The 22,620-nt window shown below is 38.9% G+C and overlaps 1 protein-coding gene across 1 annotated transcript in view; it reads right to left on the reverse strand.

Annotated features, from left to right (window-relative positions):
• SCAI (suppressor of cancer cell invasion) overlaps positions 1-21,703 on the reverse strand; it is a 105,134-nt gene extending 83,431 nt beyond the window's left edge. The window contains exons 1-2 of the mRNA XM_006205518.4: positions 21,576-21,703; positions 20,814-20,858 (exon numbers count right to left, since the gene is read on the reverse strand). Of these exons, the coding sequence (XP_006205580.1) occupies positions 20,814-20,858; positions 21,576-21,628 (98 nt within the window). The 5' untranslated portion in view covers positions 21,629-21,703. The remainder of the gene's footprint in view (positions 1-20,813; positions 20,859-21,575) is intronic.
• Positions 21,704-22,620: the final 917 nt, after the last annotated feature.

Below are 22,620 nucleotides of genomic sequence, written 5' to 3' on the forward strand. Positions count from 1 at the left end.
ACAAATTAGAGAAATCCCAATAGCAGTTCCTTCAAAGTCCTTTAGGCTCAAAATTCTTATGAATCTGTATAGTATATCTGAATGTGTACAGTGGAAATGGGAAATATTGTATTTTAGAAATAAAGAAAACCACAGATAAATACCTAGGCACAACAGCTTATTTATGTTTTCTGTATTTTCCATTTTTGGTACAGAAAAAAAAAAACTGCTTTAACTACTTACTATATTTTATCCCCAAGAACTTAAAGCCCTTCTCTTAATACATTTCCAAACCTTAATCTCAGAGAATAAAAACTTTGTAGGAAGAAGATATAAATAAGTTAGTATTTATTCAGCATGATCTTAGAACATTTCTTAAATTTTGGTTTAAATTACCTAAGTTGAGTAACTCTGATTGTCTACTCAACATAAAAGTGCATTAAAAAACACAAGCATTGGAAGATTCATTTCCAATGGCCTAGCCATCCAGCAAAGTTTTTTAGCACGGTAAGCTTTATTTCCTGCCTGACACCCTCAGGGATCTAGTTTGACAGCTCTCCTGTACAATTTCTACTACAATACTTTTCTGGCCTCTCGGAGCATGTAAACTGCTGCTAGGTAGTATTTCTTTTGGCAACAGACTACATACTTTACAGAAACAGACCTTCCATTGAACCCTCTCCACTTCACATTCTTCTCTAACACGTGAATCTTAAACCAAGTCTACTATAACAAGGTGGACACATTTTACAGTGTTGAAATGTTACATATTCACTAAATTACCCTGATAACAGAATTCAGTTCAGGTTACAATCTCTCTTGAAAAGAAATAAAAAACGGTTTTGGTAAATCATATTCTGAACTAGTTATTTTTCTCTATTTCAAATGCCCTAGAATTATAGACAGATATCAATTCTACTAAGACTTAGGAAATAAAAATAAACTGAGTGAAATCTAGAAAAATAAATACAGTAACATAAATGGTATTTCCAAAATTTAAGAACTATATTTTCAATTCACTATCCCAATCCTTTTATTCAATACATATTCTAAACAATAATACCCACTACCAAGGAGGTAAAATGTACATTTTAGGGACTGAGTGAGCCCAAATGAAGTGTTAAAACAACTACTTAAACCAAGGTTTCTCCATTTAAAATCTCAATATAAACCCCAAGTATGCTTTAATTCAATTCAAGCATCTATTTGACAGTGAGTTTTATCAGAGACAGAATCTGCTTGCTAGTTTATAATCTACCGGAGAGGATAGAAAAAGTATACAAATTTAAAAGTATATATTATGATATGACAGTTTGAAAAAGCGCAAGATGGGAATATTCATTCATTATTAGATGTATGACCTTGAACAGGTCATTTTCGTTCTTAAAACTATTGTTGATCAAAACTGAAACAAAAACAAAATCAATAGTCCTATATCTATTCAAGACATAGATCTGTAATTAAACAGTTTCCCAAATAAAATCATCACATAACTCCACCAGAGAATTTGTCTAACCATTTATGGAAGAAAAAGTATCAGTATTATAAAATCTTTTCTAGACAAAAAGATGAAACATTTCCCAACTCATTTTATAAACCAGGATAGCCCTGATGTCAAAACCTGAGGGGGAGCATATACACATAAAAATAGATGCAAAAATCCTAAAAAAAAAAAAAAAAAACCTAGTAAATTGAATACAGCAATATATAAAAGAAGATTATGTATCATGACTAAGTATAATTAATTCCAGAAATGCAAGGTTGATTGAACATTAGGAAAAATTAATCAAGGTAACTCAACACACATTAACAAGAAAAAAAAAAGAGAGGAAAAAATCACATGATCATCTCAAAAGACACAGAAAAAGCATTTGACAAAATTAAGTAACCATTCAGGATTTAAAAAAGGATCTCAAGGACTTCTACTTCCGGCGAAGACATAGTAACAGGGACCAGATTTACCCTCCTACATTAAACAACCAAAAGTAAGCAGACAAAGTAGATAAATAATGGTTTTCAAGACACTGTATATTAGGCAACAAAGAACAGTGGTCTCTGAAGACAAAAAAGGTGAGTTCTGTAATTGCTCCAGCTCACTGCCTTGAAAGCATTTCCAGGGTGTGGGGCAGGGAAGTGGAACCTAGGCAGAGCCCAAGGGATATCATAAGTTGAAAAAAACAGAGCTGAGAGCCGAGAGAGACCAATGCATTTAGAGTTTACAAGCCAGGATAACATATAGGGAAAAGCTGCCCAGAGAGAAAATGCTGGAGATTTGTGGGGAGTTCCTCTCAAATACTCCATTGAATGTGTACCCGCCCATGAATGGGAGAAAACTACAGAAGACAGAGGAAGAATCATCTGAGAGGATTAGAGGGAACAGTGCCTGGAGCTTACACAGGGCCAAAACTGGTGTCTGTTCCCATCAGCTAGACTTGGAAAACGTTATAATTCCTTAGTAGTATACTCAGAAGAGTCTTGCTACAGCAGAAGAGAATGATAAGCCCAAGCGACAGTAGCGCTAACTGCTGCCCTGGTCCCACTCAACAAAGCTTAAAACCAAGACTCAAAAGGATCAAAATATTTCCAAATAATTGAACTGCGTCCCAGGAAAAAGCTCCAGAAATTTAAGAGAAAACCAAAACAAAACCCCATTCCTCCACAATGTCTGGCATCAAATCAAAGATTACTAGGCATTCAAAGAAACAGTAAAATACAACCACAAATGACAAGAAAAATCAACCAATCAAAACCAACCCAGAACTGACATTAAAAAGTTGTCATAACTATAGAGGTAAGCAAACTTTTTCCTGAAAGGGTTAGATAATAAATATTTAGGCTTTGTGAGACACATGGTCTCTGCCACAACAACTCAATTCTGCTGTTGGACAAAAGTCTTAAACAGATTTGTTATATAACAAGCAAGATATACAAATGACCAATAAACACATATAAAGGTGCTTGTGATCACCAGTCATCAGAGGAATACAGCACTGTATCCCAGCAGCAAATACCATTCTCCAATAAAAGGAAACAGTGTTCCTTGGAGAAATGTCTGATTCTGTTTTCCAAGGCAAGAAATATACAAGATGAGCCTGGAACATCTTGTAGTGCTAGAAATAGGGAAGTGTCCTCTCCCCCCAAAATTTTTTTTTTTAAACTCACACTGACAGGAGTATGTCAAAGGGATACAGCAGCCAACTGAAGAGCTCTCAATGGCCAAGCTGGAACAATTTTAGCAACAACAAAGAATAAAGCAATAATAGATTATAGCCCAAAGTATTAAAAAACCCATGAGTCCAATTATAACTGACTGAATATATAAATAGGTAGGTAATAATTTAAGTAAATAAATGAGAGAATAGAGAAATCTATGAAGAAGAATGTTAAGATAATTTACGTACTTTGCCTGCAAGGAAGTGGAGCACAACTCCCATTCTTTGAGTGTGGACTGCACACAGTGACTTCCTACCAAAGAATATGGTATGAAAGGGGGAATAAAGGAGTAACTTTACAGTGAAGAACTCTGATGAACATTACGTCAGCTAGGTATCAAGGTTAACATGACCAGCGATATGTCATGCAGAGAGCACGCACCCTTGATATGATGTGCTGAAAATGGCATTTTACCCTGTGGTCATCCCCAGTTGAAAGATACTTGAAAAACTACTTCATCAATACCCCTCAAAACTGTCAGAGTCAACAAAAATAGGAAAGATGTGAGAAACTGTCACTGTCAAGAGGCCTCTGAGGAAATACGATGATTCATGTGGTATCCTACATGAAACAGAAAAAGGACATTAGGTAAAAACTTTAAAAAAGGCAGAATAAAGTATGGACTTTAGATAATAATTTCTCTTAAAAACAGTAAATATACGTAATATTTTCTCTGATCTCTCTTAAGTATATATGCTCATTATAAAATAAATGTAGAAAATTCAGAAAGTATAAAAAATAAGTAAAAATTCTACTCCCTAGAGATAACCACGATCAATACCCCAAGACCATGGTTCCCAAACTGTGTGTGCTCATGCACCTGAGGGCATGACAGCAAACTCACAGGGATGCTGTGGGATATTTTAAACTTCCAAGGGAAACACAGTGACACCTGTTGGCTACTACACAAACTACAAGCTCAGTGTTCAGTTCTGTGTTAACATTAGCTCACTTTACCCTCCTTTCAATAATGTCGTATCTTTGTGAAGCTGGTTTTTTCAGTGGTTGCTGTCACAAAAACCATGTGACAATCATGTGGTACAGGAAATGAGGTGATGGCATCCAATATGATCCCAAGGTCTGAGAAGTTGTGAAGTGCCCAAGTAACTGTAGTTAAGAAGAAAATTTTTTTTAGTGTTTTCTTTAAAAAAAAAAAAAAACCCAAAACCCACACACATAGTAATATTATTACACACCTACCACAATGGTTAAAATTTTAAAATACCAAGTGCCGGTAAGGAAGCAGAGAAAGAACTCTTACTCATAGGAGAGTAAGTTGGTACCACCACTTTGGAAAACAACTGTCAATACTTAGTTGATGAAATCTAATGATCTAGGAAGTCTTTTGCTATAAGCCCTGAAGAATCTCTTGCACATGTACATCAGGAACTTTTTAAAAATATCTGTGGTTACACAGATATTTGTAACTTAGAAACAATCCAGTTATAGATCTAAGGGAATAGATCGATTGTGGCATAGTCACGTAATTGAGTGCTATGTAACACTGAAAATGAATGGAACGCATCTGCGTGCATCAACATGAATGAATCTCAGACTCTTAATGTTGAATGAACACAGCAAACTGAAAAAAATACAAGCAGTATGATTTCATACATATATAAAATTCAACAAATCCAAAACCAGGCAATATATTTACAATTACATCTACATGTATGAAATCATGAAGAAAATACAAAGGAATGAAAACCATTTCAAAGTAGTTCTTTCCTCTGATAGGGAAAGGAAGTGAATGTCATAAAAGGGGGTGTATGAGGAACTCTCAAGATACTGATAGTATACTATTTTTAAAGTTGGCCAGTGGGAACGAGGATGTTTATTATTCTTCTTTAAAGTACACATATGTTATATATGCTTTTTTGTTCATGTATCAGATTTCATTTTTAAATAATTAATTAAAATTAACATTATTTATTCAACAAAATATTTCCTGAACACCTACTATGTTCCAGACATTTTCTGTGCTTTCTGAACAAAGAGACATCCCTGCCCTCACAGAGCTTATATTCTAGCTTTGGGAGAAGAAAAAGCAAAATGCAGAATGAATGTATGTGTACACACACTCTCTTTTTTATTTAAAAACTGTAAAACAGAGAAAGGGATATCAAGAGTATAAGACAAATTGTAGTATGAAATACTCACTGGATTTAACCTGAGATGTTAAAAAGGAAAAACTCCAGCCTCTTCCTTCCTATGTAGGGAAAAACCCAGTTCCTCCCTACTATTTCTCTCCTGTGAGTCTCCTTTACTGCTCACACAAAACACTTCACTTCTGATCACCAAATATGTGGACACCACTAAGCAATTCTGACACCAGCAGGAGTTCAACTCAATTCTGACACTATCTACCTGGAGGGAGCATCAGATTTCACAGGTTAAAGGTTCAGCCCCACGACTGCTGCCTCCCCCTACTTCAGATGCCAACTGCTTCTGGCTGACCAGCTACAGGGTGAGAGGTTCCAAAAATCCGCTCCTTACATTGGATTAATTTGCCAGAGTGGCTCACATTTCACTTACTAGATCAAGTTTATTATAAAAGGATATAACTCAGGAAGAGCCAGATGGAAGAGATGGAAGGTAAGCGGGAAGGGGTGTGAAGCTCCTATGTCCTGTCCAGGCACACTGCTCTCCCAGTGCCTTCCAGTGTTCACCAGTCTGGAAGCTCTCTGAACCCGTACACTTAGGGAATTTATGGAGGCTTCACACTTTGGCATGATCAATCATTAACTCCACTTTCAGCCCTTCTCCCTTCTCAAAGAGAATGGGGGGCAGGTCTGAAACGTCCAAGTTTCTAATCGTGGCATGGTCTTTCCAGTGACCAGCCCTGCCCAGGAGCCCACCCAGAGCCACCTCATTAGAACAAAACACTCATTACCCTGGAAATTAGTTTCAGGAGCTTTTTGTCAGGAACTGAGCACAGAAACCAGTACATCTTTTCTATTATCTCACAGATGTTTAAATTTTTTAATTACAAATAAAAACTTTTAGATTTTTACCAATTTATAAGAACCTAGGGAAAAATCTAAGAGATGAAACCATCAACAATATATTAAAAGAAAATCATTTTCTGTTTTCAGTATTCTTGAGAATGTCGAGGAGACTATCCATTAAAAGTCCTCAGAATAAAAAATAAAACCCAAAACCTTAGCGTACCTAGACGCTTTTGGAATATCTGCTGAAGAAATGATTGTTTGCACATGAAATCTGTCTTAATTATCTCATTTTCTGTGCTGGTATTTTTCATAAAATAATATTTCAAAAAAGAATTTGTAAAAATGGCCTCACATTTACCCTTCCACCTATCATATTTATTTCTTTATCTGATGTCAATTTTCAGGTAGAACCAAAAAAACAGAACATGCTGCAAAGAATAGAGAAATCTAAAATATGAGAGAGGAAAGAAAAATCTGAGGCCTTCAGATTTTTGCTGTGCTGACTGAATTACAGAGACTACATTCCTGTACCTGAATATCTTTTTCACTCAGTAACATTTCAAATTGCCTGTCCATCATCTAGTCTCAAGCATGATGCTTTGGTTGTTATCCAGTAAAATTTATTAACATCACTTAAACATTTCTGCTTTTAAATCTTGTATCTAAAAGACCTGTATTCATATGAACTGTCTAGAAACAATTCTCTTTGTTCTTAATGGTCTTTACCTTCTTTGATACTTAAAAGTAAAAATGCACTAGGTTACTCACAACAAAACTACTTTTATCTAACTAACTGAACCACTGGAGAGGAATATCTGCTAATACCACACTATCTCAATTATAGAAATTAGTAAAACAGAAAACACCAGTTTTAGAAGCTTTAAGGAAGTTTAAAGCATTTGAAACCAGAAGACATCCACATTAAGAACTGTTTTCATTTCACTTCTGGGACTTTAATAAAACCCACATAGGAAATTATCTCCAGCAAAGTTAAAAATAATAATAAATTCCAACGTCACTATTTAACCCTGTAATAGTAAAAATCTTACAGAGCCGAACAAAAACTGTGTTTTGTCTTGACTATGCCACTTTCTAGCTATGTTACTTTGGGTAAGTCACTTTATTTTTGTGCGCCTCAGTTTCTCTATCTGTAAATGGGAATAACACATCTGTCTTCTAACGAAGTAACAAATATAAACTTGATCTGCTAATGAGCACCAGCACATGAGGGACTAAATTATCTTCCCTTGGTCTCCTCCTTCCATTTAGTTCATTTACTCTAGTCAACCTAAACATTAAACAATTAAGAACTGATAAAAACACACAGTGAGCTGAACACTTCAGATCTATACATTTTATTGCATGTAAAGTACTCATCAATAAATTTAAAGGGCTTGCTAAAAAATAAACTAGTGACAACAGGTAATATATTTGAGACATCACTGCCTAATCTATCAGCAAATGCCAGTCATTATCAAGAAGTCTGAAAACCAGCACCAGCCCACCCCTGGTTTTGAAATTTCTCCCTTACCTTCTCCCTAATCCTTTTCCCCAAAGAGGTCATTCTGCTCTTCACCTCTTAAGTAAACCCTTAAGCCTTGAAAAATCTAAAACGTGTTTATTAATTCTTTAGTCCCTTCAGATTTCCCAACATCTCTCCATCCCTAACTTCTTGGGAGTATTTATTCCAACAGTTCAGACTGCAACTTTTCTACTAGTTATCCTTCCTCTCCCTAGTCTGAAAATAATAAGGCCAATAACAGCATAGTGATCAGCATAATAATGAACAGCCAACATTCTGTGACAGGCACTATCACTTAATATGTATCATTGAAGTCTATCAATAACCCTATGAAGTCGATACCATTTTATAGATAAAGAAACTGACTTACAAAAAGGATGCTGCTTTCCAAGGTCACACATCTGGCCTGAATCATTCTAAAGTCACTGTTCATTATTAACATGGACACAATCTTCTAAATCAGGAGGACATGAGAATGGAGTTATCTGGGCAAGGATATTATTGCCCAGTTTTTGTTGTTTTGTACTACTCTTTAATATAAAAAACCAAAATTTAATAAACATGCAAGATGAAAGTCAGTGAGATAAGAATCTATAAAGAAGACAAAAAATTTGTTTTTCTATTTAATAATACCGACAGTGCTCCTGAAGGTAGAAATACATCTTTTTCTTAAAAGTTGAGGCAGTTTAATATATAGTACAGTCTCTACTCTAAAATCTGGCAAAACGGAATGCCAATTCCGTTATTGTCTGTTGTACAACTTAGTGGCTTAAAACAACTTTCCATTGAGAATGTGAATCTGCAGTGTGGACAGAAGTTGGCAGAAACAGCTCTTCTCTGCTCTACATGGGCACCCAATGCGGCAGCACGATGAGGATCTGGAGGATTAGGACCCACTTTTAGGACAACCCAGTCACACGGCTGGCAAGCTGATGCCGGATGGCAGCTGGGAGCTCAGCTGGGGCTGAGGGTCAGGAGCTTCAGTTTCTCCCTTACGTGGGCCTCTTACCTAGGCTGGTAGCCAGGTTCCAAGCACGTATCCCAAAAGAAGGTGGAAGTACAGGCATTTATATGACCTAGCCCCAGAAGTCACATGGTACTGCTAGAGCCATGCTCTACTACTGGTCGACACAGTTACAAAGGCCTGCCCTGTAGGAGACGGGGATATGAACCTCATCACTACGTGGGAGGAATGTCAAGGTCACAATGTAAGAACATGTGGAATGAAAGATACAATTGCAGACATCTTTGGGAAACACAATCTATCACACCAATGGAATGGTTATGTTCAGAATATATCAAAGTTGACTTTTTGTTAATAGTGTTTATTGGTTTTTATTAAGTAGACTTCTCTTGCAAAAAAGCAATGAGTAAAGAGAAAATAAATTGGAGCTTCTCCTCCTCTGTGATAAAATGAATTCATGGGTCTACAAGTAATTATCTTCAGGGCCAAATGATAGAGAAAAAGAGAAGGACTGTTAGGTACTTCCCAGAATAAAAAGATGAAAAAAATGAGGAAACTGAGCAATTTCTCACTAAAAATTAAACACATTTGAGTTGGAAGCGACTACCAGGAAATTGAGCTTTCTTCATGTACCTTACAATGAAGATTAGGGAAACCTCTTAATTTTATTAAAACTCTAAATTCTAAAATGTATAAACTTTTATTTATTCACTTCACTACCTATTGTCAGTAAAAACCCTTAAAAATGAAATGCATCATGATTGGGACATTGTGCTGCATACCAGAGATTCACAAATTGTAACTGACTGTACTTCAAGTAAAAAAAAATTAAATGCATCAAATATTTTCAGAGTTAACAGGGTAAGGGAAAAGCTGAAGCACCTGCATCCTGTTTCAAACCCTTTCAAGAAGAGTTTACGGGCAAAGAGAACAACAGGTTACATAATAGATGTCGGGGGTGGGGGGAGAAAATTCAAACCTCTGAGACCTATAGGGAAAAAACAGGGGGTGGCTAGAAACCAAAGCTCTGGGGATTCCACCAGCACGCTACGCGATCTGCTCTTTACACACATTCTTATACAAAGACTCCATCCTTAAATCACAGTCCTTTCTACACATACTAGGCTCCAAGATATCTAATCCAGTGGTTTCCAACATTTTCAAAATGTTTTTAAGAGCAAAAATTCTGGGACAAACCATATGAAAATTGTTGTGATTTTATTATCTGTGTATTGAGAAAAATCAATGAAAGAAGTACCACGAACTCACTGACGCCTCTACTAAATGCTACTGGTCTTTTGTTACAGGGGCATTTTTATGCAGTATCATGTAGATGAGACATTCAATTTAGGTAAAATTCTTAAGAAGCATGGAATACATGTCAGGTACTAGTAAATACAAAGTAAACCATATTGGAAAAGACTGAGACTGAGGAATTTTTCAGAACTTCCTTTTCAGGTATGTTACAGTAGGATTTCCCTTGCTGTGTTTATGGTTGGACTCAATAACTAGTCTCCTCCTGTATAAATTCTGTAATTCTCTTATAAATTATTAAAAAAGCATTCCCCTTTTTTTAAACTTACATCTTAATGATTTAAAACTGGTTTGGGGTGGGGAGGGTATAGCTCAGTGGTAGAGCACATGCTTAGCATGCACAAGGTCCTGGGTTCAATCCCCAATACCTCCATTTAAAAAATAAATAAAAAATAAATACCTCTCCCCAAAATAAAAAATTAAAATAAATAAATAAATAAAACTGGTTTGGGACAATATAGATGCACGTTCCTATTTTACAAAAAAGTACAAATCCTCTTACTTGTTGATGACAGTTTTATTATCACCAGCCAGGAGTTACCTCAATAGATAAATGGTTTGCTTATCTATCAGAAAGACAGGCTAATGGCAGCAATTCTAAATATAAAATCTTTACTTTTGGCAGTTATTCTCTAAAAATCCACATGTGATCAGTCTATAGTTGGAAATTATCACAGTAGTTTAAAAGTTCTGACAGCCATTTTGCAGGCTTTTGGGAAACCATGTGTGAGCACTTTCAACATGGGCTCCCCATCCTGGGAAGGGCTCCCAGGAGACTGCCAACAGGCACAAATGCTTTCAAGGCCCACGGAATACATGGAGAGAGTTTGAGAGAAAGAAACCCAAATGCAAAACAAGAATATAAAGAATGGTGCCCAGGCTTAGAGTGAAATGTTTCCAAAACAGCCTACAAGTTTTTGAAAACACAAGAAACTCTCCTGCTTAGCTTGTGGTGAAGATGGCCATTTCATGACAGACTGCACCCATGAAGGAACCCGCAGCTAATAATGCAGACATTATGGCAGCTTTAGGAGCACTATGGAAAACCAGGAATGAAATAAAGGCCATAAAAAAGACTAGGCTTATGTATTAGACAAGGGTCTCCTGAGAAACAGAATCAACAAGATGTGTGTGTGTGTATGTGTGTGTGTGTGTGTGTGTGTGTGTGTGTGTATAAATACACAGATACCTAATAAGGAATTGGCTCACACAATTATGGAGACTGACAAGTCCCAAGATCTGCAGCTAGCAAGCTGGAGATCCAGGAGAGCCAATGGTATGGTTTCAGCTCAACTTTGAAGGCCTAAGAAATAGGAAAGTTGATGGTGTAAGTTCTGTTCTGGGAGCCAGTGGGCTCAAGACCCAAGAAGAACAAGGTTTCAGCTCATGTCCAAAGGCAGGAAAAGACTGATGTCCCAACTAAAGCAGTGAGGTAGGAAGAGTTCCTTCTTACTCAGCCTTTTTGTTCTTTTCAGGTCTTCAACTGATTGGGTGAGGCCCACCCACACTGGGGAGGGCAATCTGCTTTACTCAGACTACCAATTCAAATGTTAATCTCATCCAGAAACATCTTAACAGACACACCCAGAATAATATCTGACCAAATGTCTGGGCACCCTGTGGCCCAGTCAAGTTGACACATAAAATTAACCATCACAGTTTACTTGACTAATTTGCCCACTCTTTCCGGACAACCAATAAGAGGTTGAAAAACTGTTCAAGACCTGGTGACAGGTACCAGACAGAGGAAAACTGATCCTTCACTGGGCAAATACCTTTTGGCTCTTCCCTTAATAAGAGTGAACATGAGTAGGGGACTACCTCTCAGTCTGTGGGACAGAAGACCAGAGAATGAGCAAAGACTCTGAAGACAATGTGCAAATGGCCAGACATTCAGTTATTAGCACAGGCGGGAATCACTGCTTGAAAGCAAAATGTCCTTTAATCCCTTTAATCAAAAGACAGCTGCTTCCAAAACACACATACATTCACACACACACACACACACACACACACACACACAGAGGCCACCAGAGACCTATCCAGAAGGAGAAAAACCTTAGCCAGGGATTGAGCCCTTTGGGTACAATGGAGCCAGTGCTGGAAGAAAGGCGACTCTCCAGAAAATAAAAAAAAAAATCATAGGCTCAACATAACTCAGCCTTTGTGAAGCCAAGATAATAAGTCAAGCTGCTGGCAAGGGTTGTAGTCATCTCAAGGCTCAACTAATGTAGGATCCCCTTCCAAGTTCACTCATGTGGCTGCTGGCAGGCCTTGCTTCCTTAACATGTGGCCCTTCCCACAGGCCGCCCAAGTGTCCTCACAACATGGCAACTGGCTCCCCTCTATTCAGGGCTGCCTCACATCATGGCAGCCAGCGATCCAGAGGTAATGATCCCAGAGGGAGAGAGTATACCCGAGACAGAAGCCGAAGTCTCCTTTTAACCTGATCTGGGAAGTAACATCCCATCACATCTGCATTCTATTCACTGGAAGTGAGTCACTAAGTCCAGCCCACACTCAAGGGGAGAATTAAGCTCCATCTTTTAAAGAAAGGAGAATCAAAGAATTTGTGGACACTTCTTTAAAATCACCATAGGGACTAAAAGAATTATTGAGGGGAGAAAGAAAAAAAAAGTAGCTAGTTAAGTTATTAAGACATCAGTGGATGTTCTATTCTCACTGGATTCGCCCAGCCCCCAAGAAGACAGTCCTTGCCTCAAGGGAGGTTTGTGTTTGGTTTCTGAAAATGTGAACTCCTTGAGGAGATTACGCTGAGGGAAGGGTGGAAAAACAGTGCCTTTGAGGGCAGAAAGGTAGAAACAAGAAAAAAGGGAGTAATTTAACTGGAAAGGGGAAGGAGTTCTTTGGTTCTTACAAAAAGAGGGGGCTTATAACTCCACCTTCTAGTAGTGCCCTAGATGAATGACAAGTCTTTGCAGGGAAATGGGTGTGTGCTGTACCTGGGAAAACGGAAACCTCGAGACAAAAATCCCCACATCTGGCAAGTGTTCTTATGCCTCAAATTAGCCATAAGGATTAGAGCCACCAAACATCAACACGCCCTCTTAAATCAAGGCGCTTACCAGTCAGAGGCACAGTGCACTGAAAACCAGCCAAATGAAATTACAGATACTAATTACTGTGACTTCCTAACATTTAAGGGAAAAAAAAAGAGGCCTTGATAAAAGTACACACCACTCCTACTCTTTCAAAAACAACAACAACAAAACCTGAATCTCATCAAGTCTCTAGAAGTAGTTCTAACTACCAACTTAGAAGACACATAGGGAATAGAGAAACATGCCAAATGATACCATGGGGACAGAGCCAGCAAAATTCAGACTATGGAAAAGCTGGTCAGTGTTTGCCAATTCGTCAGCAGGGACAGAAGGAAATTTTGGGGAGTGGTGAAAATGCTCTATATTATGAGTACAGTGGTGGTTACCCAACTGTGTGCATTGTCAAAATTCACAAAACTGTACACTAAAATAGGCATATGTCTTCATTATAAATTATATCATAAATTATACCTCTACCTTTTAGAAAATTAAAAATTCAGATTGTGGGAAACTTTTAATAGCAAGCATGTTTTCTTTAACAAATAAACATCATGCAGAAAAACAGACAGAGTAGGGGAACTATACATTAAAAAAAACCACTTAAGATCTAATCAACAAATTCTGAGTCTCAACTTTATCTGGATCCTGACTTAAGCAAACATTTTTTAAGTGATTAGTCAACTGTGAATATCTGAACATTGATGAGATATTTAACGATAAGGAAATAAAAATTTTTAAGTTATTGTTAATGGAATTGTGCTTATGTGCTTTAGAAGAGTCCCTATCTTTCAACAATATATACTAAAATATTTACAGGTGAATAATATGCATAGAATAGAGTAGGGGGGTATACAGATGAAATGGGATTGAGTTGTTAATTATTCAAGCTGTGTGATGAACAATTCAGGTTCACAGCAGTATTTTAAGTTAATCTATATTTGAAATTTTCCATATTAAAAATATACATATATACATACATAAAAGTAGATACAGCACCTGAGAGGCTAGCTAGCCTGCTTCACCTTCTTCTGACTACTCCTGGCTTCCCACCCCGCTGGGAGCCCTTGAATTACTGCCAAGGAACCTGCAGGCTCTTTTTGAACACCCCTGAAAACCACCACTCGAGCTAGTCTAGGTTTAAATCTTGAATAAAATATTGTCATGAAAATGCTGAATGATTTGACCATGCTCTCATTGGTCCCCACAGAGTCTGCTTTTACAGAATTGAATTCTGGCATTTTGCCCTAGGTTTTCACTGACACATGCTACAAGAAACAGCTTTACTGAAACCACTGCCTTTCTGTAGGGATGCTGCTGAGACAGACACTATTCCAAAGAAGCTCTGTAAGTGGAGGATAGTCCTGTGTTTCAGTGTAGATTAGAAGACATTCCCCTAGTTTTCTCCTTAACTACCTGTAGAATTTCAGTTTCTCACCAAAGAGTGTACTCTTTGTGTAGAGATCTGTCTCCCAGAGATAAACACTACATGTTTGATGACTACCTACAGAAAGACAGCAGTGGACAGATAATCCACACGACAGAACATCCAAAAGACAGGAAGCTGTTTGGTCTGTTTCCACACCATGCCACTCTAATGTTCTACTGCTTTCTGCACATTCCACTCAACATGGTCTCTGAGTCATCTCACTCTTTTTGACGACTTAGATCACTAAGTGTCTGCTGATGACTTCTAAATCTGTATCTCAAGCCCTAATCTCTCTTCTCAGCTGCAGACCCACATTTTTATCTGCCTGGTTAAAGATGCTACATTGAAACACTTTATACTCCATATAGCCAAAATAAACTCATAATCTTACCCTTCCAAACTTGCTCCTGTATCTGCTGTCTCAAGTAGACATGTTCTCTTCCAACCTACTATTCAAGCTAAAAGCTCCTCAAGATACTGTGAAGAAAAGGAAAAAGCAAGCCATAGACTGGGGGAAAATACCTGCAAAATATATACCTGATAAAGATTTGTTTTCAGAATATATAAAGAACTCTTATAACCATATAAGAAGACAAAAAAACTGATTTTTAAAAATGGGTAAAAGATTTGAACAGGAAATCACAAAAGAAATAATAGGAATGGCAAATAAAAACATAATAACATTACACACCTCCAGAATGGCAAACAATGGTGATGGTTTCAAGGGGATACGTAAGTATCAAAATTTATCAAATTGTACTCTTTAAACATGTGCAGCTTGCTGTATGCCAATTACATACATCAATATAACTGCTAAAAAGAAAAAGAATACCAAGTATTGGTAAGGATGTGGAGCAAATGTAATCCCATTGTGCTACTGGGAATGCAAAACAGTACAGCCACTGTGGAAAATTGGTGTAATTTCTTAAAAAGCTAAACATACACTTAACCCTAAGACCCAGCAAGTCCACTCTCAGCCATTTACTCAAGAGAAATGAAAATATACGTTTGCACAAAGACTTAACTAACAGTTGTACTCATACTAGCCAAAAAACTAGAAACAAGACAAATTTCCATCACTTGGTGAATCGATAAATAAATTGTGGTAAAACCATACAATGGCACTAAGCAATTAGAAGAAATTAACTACATTACAAACAATAATATGGAGGACTGGTCTCAAAAGCAATATGCCAAGTGGAAGAAGCTAGACACAAAAGACTATATCCTGAATGATTTACTTATATGAAATTCTAGAAGACAAAACTATAGTGATAGAAAAAAAAAAAAAGATGAGTGGTTGCCACAGCCACAACTGCAAGGAAACATGAGGGTGTCTTTGCAGGGGGAGTGCAGGACAGTGATGTTCTGTATCAGACTTGCAGTGGGTGGTTACACAACTGTATACCTTTGTCAAAACTCCTCCTTAAAATTGGTGGATTTTATCATATGTAAATAACACCTCAATAAAACTTGATTTTTTAAAAACACTGGAAGGAAAAGCAAAATTAAAATCTTTAAACTAAGGATAGCCACAGCTATCATTTACTGAGCTCTTAATGTATGTCAGATAACTGTATTTTACATTCATTATTTCAATAAATCCTCTCAAGAAGTCATTCATTGAATCATCCAACAAAGAGCTACTGAGCACCTATTACACGTGAGGCGCTGTTCTAAGTGCTAGGAATAGAATAGTAAGGAAAACAGACAAAAACCTCAGTCCTCATGCAGCTTATATACCAATAGAGGAGAGTGATAATTCTACAAGGTGGGTACTAACATTACCTGCATTTGGCAAAACAGAAAACAGGTTTAGAGGTTAACTACTTTGTCCAGGAGCCCAAGTAAGTGTTAGGAAGAGCTAGGATTCAAACTGTAGCTCAGGAATCTTCAACCTCAGCATCACTGACAATTTGAGCTGGAGAATTCTCAGGCTGGGAGGCTGTCCTGTACGCTGTAGGTGTTTAGCATTCCTGGACTCCACCCACTAGCTGCCCCCAATTGTAATAATCAAAACTGTCTCCAGACATTGCCAACTGCCCCTGGGAGGCGAAATCACCTCTTGTTGGGAACTATTGCCTAGCTTCTAAACTGACATGCCCAAGCATTTAAAAACGTCTTTCTCTCCACACCTAACACTGTCTTGGTTCAGGTCCTGAATCCAGCTCACCTAAGACTTCATCATTAGTCAGTTCACATGCAGGCTCTACTTTCTGTCATTTCAAAAGGCATGCTACTGCCAAAATTCACCTTCTAAACCTTCAGGGCCTAGATAAAATGTCTGCGGAAACTGCCCTCACTGCCAGTATGAAGAATTACCATAAACATTATGTATACACACAAAGTCAATTACGCCGTCTCATCTCTGTGTGTGTATCTTCCCCACTAATACACGAGCTACTCCCCAGCAGGGGCCACACCTCATTCATGTCTATATCCTTAGTATCCAGAACTAGAAAGCATTAATTCAAATGTAATTCAGACAAATTACATACACCACCAAAATGTCTGGATCTCTTTACTTTAAATACATCACACACACAAATCATACAGTAAAGCTTTAACCAACAAATGGGTCTTCTTCCTAACAGGGTCTGAAAGGACTCTCCAACTCGTAACACAAACTTTATTAACAAGCATACTGAAGTTTTCAGAACTTTCTAAAACCACATAGAGATCAAGTTCCCTAATCTTAAAACTCCTTTCAGTCTAGTACAGTTTATCAGGGGCACTAAATACTACATATCATTTTGGACCACCGAAGTCCTATCCCATACTAACTCCCTCTCACCACCAATTCATTTATTAGTTCACTACGGTTTTATTGAGCACCCCCTCATTACAGGGGTACAAAGATGAACTATGACAAGGAAATGAACGTTTCAGTGGGGGGGAAAAGACACAAAGAAATGATTACGATAGGGTATGAGTCACTTATCTCAAATTATCTTAGTTCTTCTTAAACTGTCTTATAGTTTGGTTCCCTAGGAATGTTCTCAGAAGATAACTCAGCCACTAACTGATATCTATCAAAACGAATAACTTAACTATCCTAAAATAAAAATCGTATTTTGGCAACTGTTTTCCAAAATGGAATCGGATATACAGTATAATAGTCAACAACTCTACACAAAAGGCCAATTTAAAGGGATACTTAAGGCTACATTCAGCAATTAATTCATCTTGCAGTGTTCACCAGGAAGCTGTATCATTTGATATCGAGAATTTTATGGCCACAGTATACAAGTCATAAAAACGGCTATAAATAATTTCTGGCTACAACCATTACATCCTCTCTCTATAATCCATCTTCAGAGTTTTATCTGGCCCTTATTTTTTCTATTTTTAGAGCAATCCCAGAGCTGTTCTCTGAGGAATATCTTGCTGTTGCCCACAGGATCTCTTCTGAGATGAATGCTGGCTGGCCCTTCAGGTCAAAATCCTGACTTGATCAGGATCTGACCTTAGTCAGACATACAGAATACATGCGCTCATGACTCTTGACTGAGAATATAAACTTCAAACTCATTGCTGCCTGATGCTTATCGAGACTTGGTTACAAGAAATGGTATTCACAGAGCAAATTATTTAAGGACTTATTCATTCAATAATTCAGTCGAATGCTCTCTACGTGCAAAGGCATCCTTCTAGGTGCTGGGGATACGCAGAGTCCCTGCAGTTTATTCATCTCTTTTCCTCTCTGAACCAAGCCAAACCATCAGTGAGCAGTATACCTAAATCCAACTGCTTTGGGTCTTGGGAGAACGTTCACTGGAATTACCTAAATCTGGATTGAGACACATTATATGAAGCAGTCTTAAAAAAAACACATTAATATATTTATCATGGGGGGGTTCCCCCTACAAAACCACAGTGTCCCCGTTATGAAAACCAATGAGAGAAATTTTTCTCTCCAAGTCAAAAAAGGTGTGCCTCTCTTGAACATGTGCTTGATTTTACAAGCACCATTAATCAGGAAGTTGAGTTTTATTTTCTCTTTTACTTTTGTCCTAGGAAACTCAGAGCCAAATATGGAAACCACCTATAGTAACTGCACAGTACTTTCTAGTCTATATACTAACTTTGCCACTGATTTTTTATTCTTCTTCTCTCATTTCTTTGCCTTAATCTTTATTTTTAATCATTTAGACTACATACATTTTGAAAAGAGGTGGGAAATAAAAGGTATTTAATAAGTGCTATTTAACCTAAAATTTACTGTATACTTTCTATGTGCCAGGCACTATACTAAGCACTTAACGACCCTATACGAGTTGAACTATTATTATTCCCACTGTACAGATGAGGAAACTGGGGTTCAGAGAGGTTTATTAACTTGCATGTGATTGCATAATTTGTATTTGACAGAACTAGGATTCACATTCAGCCACAACCATTGCACTTAGGTGTATCTACAGGCTATTAAAGGAGCAAACAAAGTAGAAAAGAGGCAGGTGAGATGGAGAGGGTGGAAAGTCCGCATGGAGGATGTGATGTCTGAGGGAAGTCTTAAAAGGGGGAGCTTGCCAGGGAGCAAGGAGAAAGTATTCCAGAGAGACAGAAAAATCTCGTGCAAGAACCTAAAGCAAAAAGAGAACATGAGTTCTGGTAATGGCAAACAACACAGAGTTACATTCAGCAATTAATTCATTGTGAAGGGGTCACCAGAAAGTTAAGTCATTTAATACTAGACATTTCAGTAGACCCATTTTTGAGAATCTCCATGGCCACAGTACTGAACTGTGGCTGGAAAGACAGGTAGAAGTGAAAAAAGGCAGTCTCTTTTTACGATTAGACTAAAAAGTCTGAATTATGTTCAATAAACAACAGGGAACCACAGAAAGAGATTAAGCATGAGAATTATAAGATCAACTTGCATAGTGTGGTGAATGAATTACAGATTCAAGGTAGGGAACCCAGTCAGAAAGCTACTCCAAGGGTCTGGCAGTGGGGTAATGAGAGTTAAACAAGGGCTGTTGAAAAGAAATATAATACAAGCCATGTATGTAATTTTTAATCTTCTAATAGTCATGTTAGAAAAAGGAAAAGAGTGAAAATAATTTGAGTAAAACTTTTACTTAATCCAATGTTCCTAAAATACTATTTCACAATGTAATTAATATAAAAATTAGTAATCAGAAATTTGACACTCATTTTTTGTACTAATCTGAAATCTGGTGTGCTTTTTATACTTAGAGTACATCTCCCTTAGGACATTAAATTTTCACTGGAAAAATTTGACCTGTATTTAGATTCCATAAAATTTACAGATGAAAAAGTTGATTCACATACCCAAGTTGTTCCAGACATACTTAAACATTTTCCAGTAAGTATCAGTATGTAAATTTAAATTAATTATAATTAATAGTATTAAAAATTCAGTTCTTCAGTTGTGTGAGCCACATTTCGAGTGTTCAACAGCCACATATGGCTACCATAATGGATAGTACAGGCCTAAACAGTGACAAAGGAACTTCGGCCACTGGCAACTTCCACCAACAGCATTTCACATCTACCTACTGCCAAGGGCTTCCATGTATTAACATCAGTAACTCTGTAACATCAGTAACCAGTAACTACTGGTCACAGCCTCACTACTGAAACTTACTCTCTCTAGTCAATGCCTACATCTGTGAAAAAGGAATCTTCTAATGACTACATGGAATTGCTATGTAGTTCCTGACACATGGAAAGTGCTCAGAAATGTCTGTGGAATTGATGCATGCTCTTCCTCATTACTTGCTGCAGACTACTTAAGCCCTTTGTCTCTGTTTTCCTATGGTTTAACTGTTTATTTGACTCTATGTACAACAGAAAAAGAAAAAGCAGTAAGAAAATCTATTTTCAATGGATTATTTATTAGAAGTATTATAGTATAATGGTTAAGAGCTTAAGCTCTGGAGTCAGACTGCCTGGATTCAAATCCTGGTTCTATCACTTATTAGATGTGTGATCTAGGGTAAATGCTCAGCTTCTCTTGTGTCTTATTTACCTCTTCCTCGGGGTGCTTCAAGAATTACAGAAGATGATACAAATAAGGACTTGCACATCATTCTTGGCACATAGTAGATGTTCAATAAACATCAGTTTTTTAAACAGAGCTGGTGCAGAAGTTTAAATTAAGGTTTAAGTAAAAAACTAGGACTTCTCAATTACCCACATCTTTTTCCAATATAATTTTAGATAACGAAAAAAAAAGCATACAGGTAGTATTTTGAAGTCCTCAAAAAAGAGATCCTGCAGATAGCTATATTCATTAAGAAAGGAGCTAAATAAAAAAACTTCACCTACTGACAGTGTGTAATTATGCAGTATAGCATAGGTGCAGCCAAGCAAATGGAAAAACACGAAGCAAAATTAGGAAGGCATTTTGCCTTACCTGCTTTTCCGTTTTCGAGGTGGTTTCTCCACTGTGCCAGTCAGTCTACAGACCAAACAGATAATATGATAACTAAAAGTAACATACAAGAACACATCTGAGAGCCCTACTGTGCCAGTCAAGAACTCGATGCACCACCCTCTGGAACAACAGGCTCGCTAAGCCCATACCTGACCTTACAAATGCCTTATGCTGTTTCTCCTATCTACCAAGACCAAGTAATCCTGGTACTCACTATTCCTCTAATGTCTGCTTAGCCCAAACCCTGCTCTGCCTCCTGGTCTCTCACTCCATCCTCAGCTCCTATTCGTCAGAGCCTAGCTCCCCAAAACCACCCACCACCACCTACTCATTGTCTGCCTCAGCACCCCCGCAAGCCCCTCCGGCTTCCTCTTCCCTCTGCCCACTACCTCCGGACCGAGAACTGCCCCTCCGAACCCCGCCCCTCCAGGCCCCGCGCCCCCCGCATTCCACGGCCCCTCCAGCGGGCGCGCGCGCCCTGCCACTCCCGGCCCAGCGCCCCCAGTCTCACCCCTCGGTGCCCCTTCGCTCACACGCCCCTCTCACCCTGCCTGGAGGATGCGATCACCGCCCAGCCCGCTCCGCCGCCCCCAGGCTTCCCCCGAATCCCCCGCAGCCTGAACCCCCGCCCCTCCAGTGTCTGCGCCCCGAATGCTTCACGGCCCCAAGCTGCTGCCCCTGGGCCCGCTCCCGCGCCCCCGCCCCATCTCCAACCCCGACCTCCACCCAGCCCCTGCCCACCTGGGGGCCAGGCGACTCCGCGGCTGCTGGGGCTGCCGGGCTCCTCTGACCATCCGGCTCCTGCTCCGCCGCGGGAGCTGCTCCGGCGGCCGCAGGGCTCGCTCGGGAAGCTGAGGCGGCGGAGGCTGGAGTAGGCGGAGAGGCGGGAGGAGGGCCTCGCGCCTCTGCCAGGCTTGCCGTGGGGCCCACCTCCCCCGCGCCTCTCCTCTGCTCCCATTGGCTAGAGCTGTAGGGTGGCCAACAGCCTGGTGGTCGATTGGACGCTCCGGCCGTCATATCCCGCCACCTAGAGTTTGGTTGAGACTGCAGGTGGCGGCGGAGGTGCCTTAGAGACTGCTAGCAAGACCGGGGAAACCTAAGTGCCACCGTGCGGACGAAAGCAGAAACTGCACCTCCGGAGCCAGACACCTGCGGGCAGGTTCTCCCGGCTCTGCGTCCGGCATCCCACACACCTGCTGGCGCCCCGCAACGCTGCAGCACGCCAGTACCAACAGCCAAGCACGACAATTTCCCAAACTCCTCAGGCAGGTGAGACAGTGAGGCAAGTATCCAAAATGAGCTTCATTTTGAACCACCTCATATCCGGTCCCTGACTACACCATGCTAGAATGGTCAGAGCTCACAGATACCCTTCACAGAGGATGCAGCAAAAAAACTGTAAGAATCTATCAAAATAAAGCAGGGTTTAGATACTCAACCCTCTGCAGAATAAGTCACAAGCTTGGGTGCAGGCTTCCAAGAAAGCAAGTGATTTTTTAAATTACCATGAAAGGAAAGTCAACCTTGCAAACAGAATTGATGCCATAACTAAAAGAAATTTGTTCCGTTTCTAAGGCCTAAATAGAATTGACCCCGGAATGTTTTGCTAGCCATCCTGTGATACTGCAGATGACTGTGAGTTCCACTCCAGCTAATCAATTTTAGAATAAATTTCCTTCCATTTTTAGTGTTGGTGACAGACCTAGGCATGCAAAACTACCAGCACATGAGCACAATTAAGGTTCTCTTCTACTTCAACAAGGTCAGCCCTGAAAATAAGACATAG

This window comes from Vicugna pacos, chromosome 4 (genome assembly GCF_048564905.1).
Source record: "Vicugna pacos chromosome 4, VicPac4, whole genome shotgun sequence".
NCBI classification, from domain to species: domain Eukaryota; kingdom Metazoa; phylum Chordata; class Mammalia; order Artiodactyla; family Camelidae; genus Vicugna; species Vicugna pacos.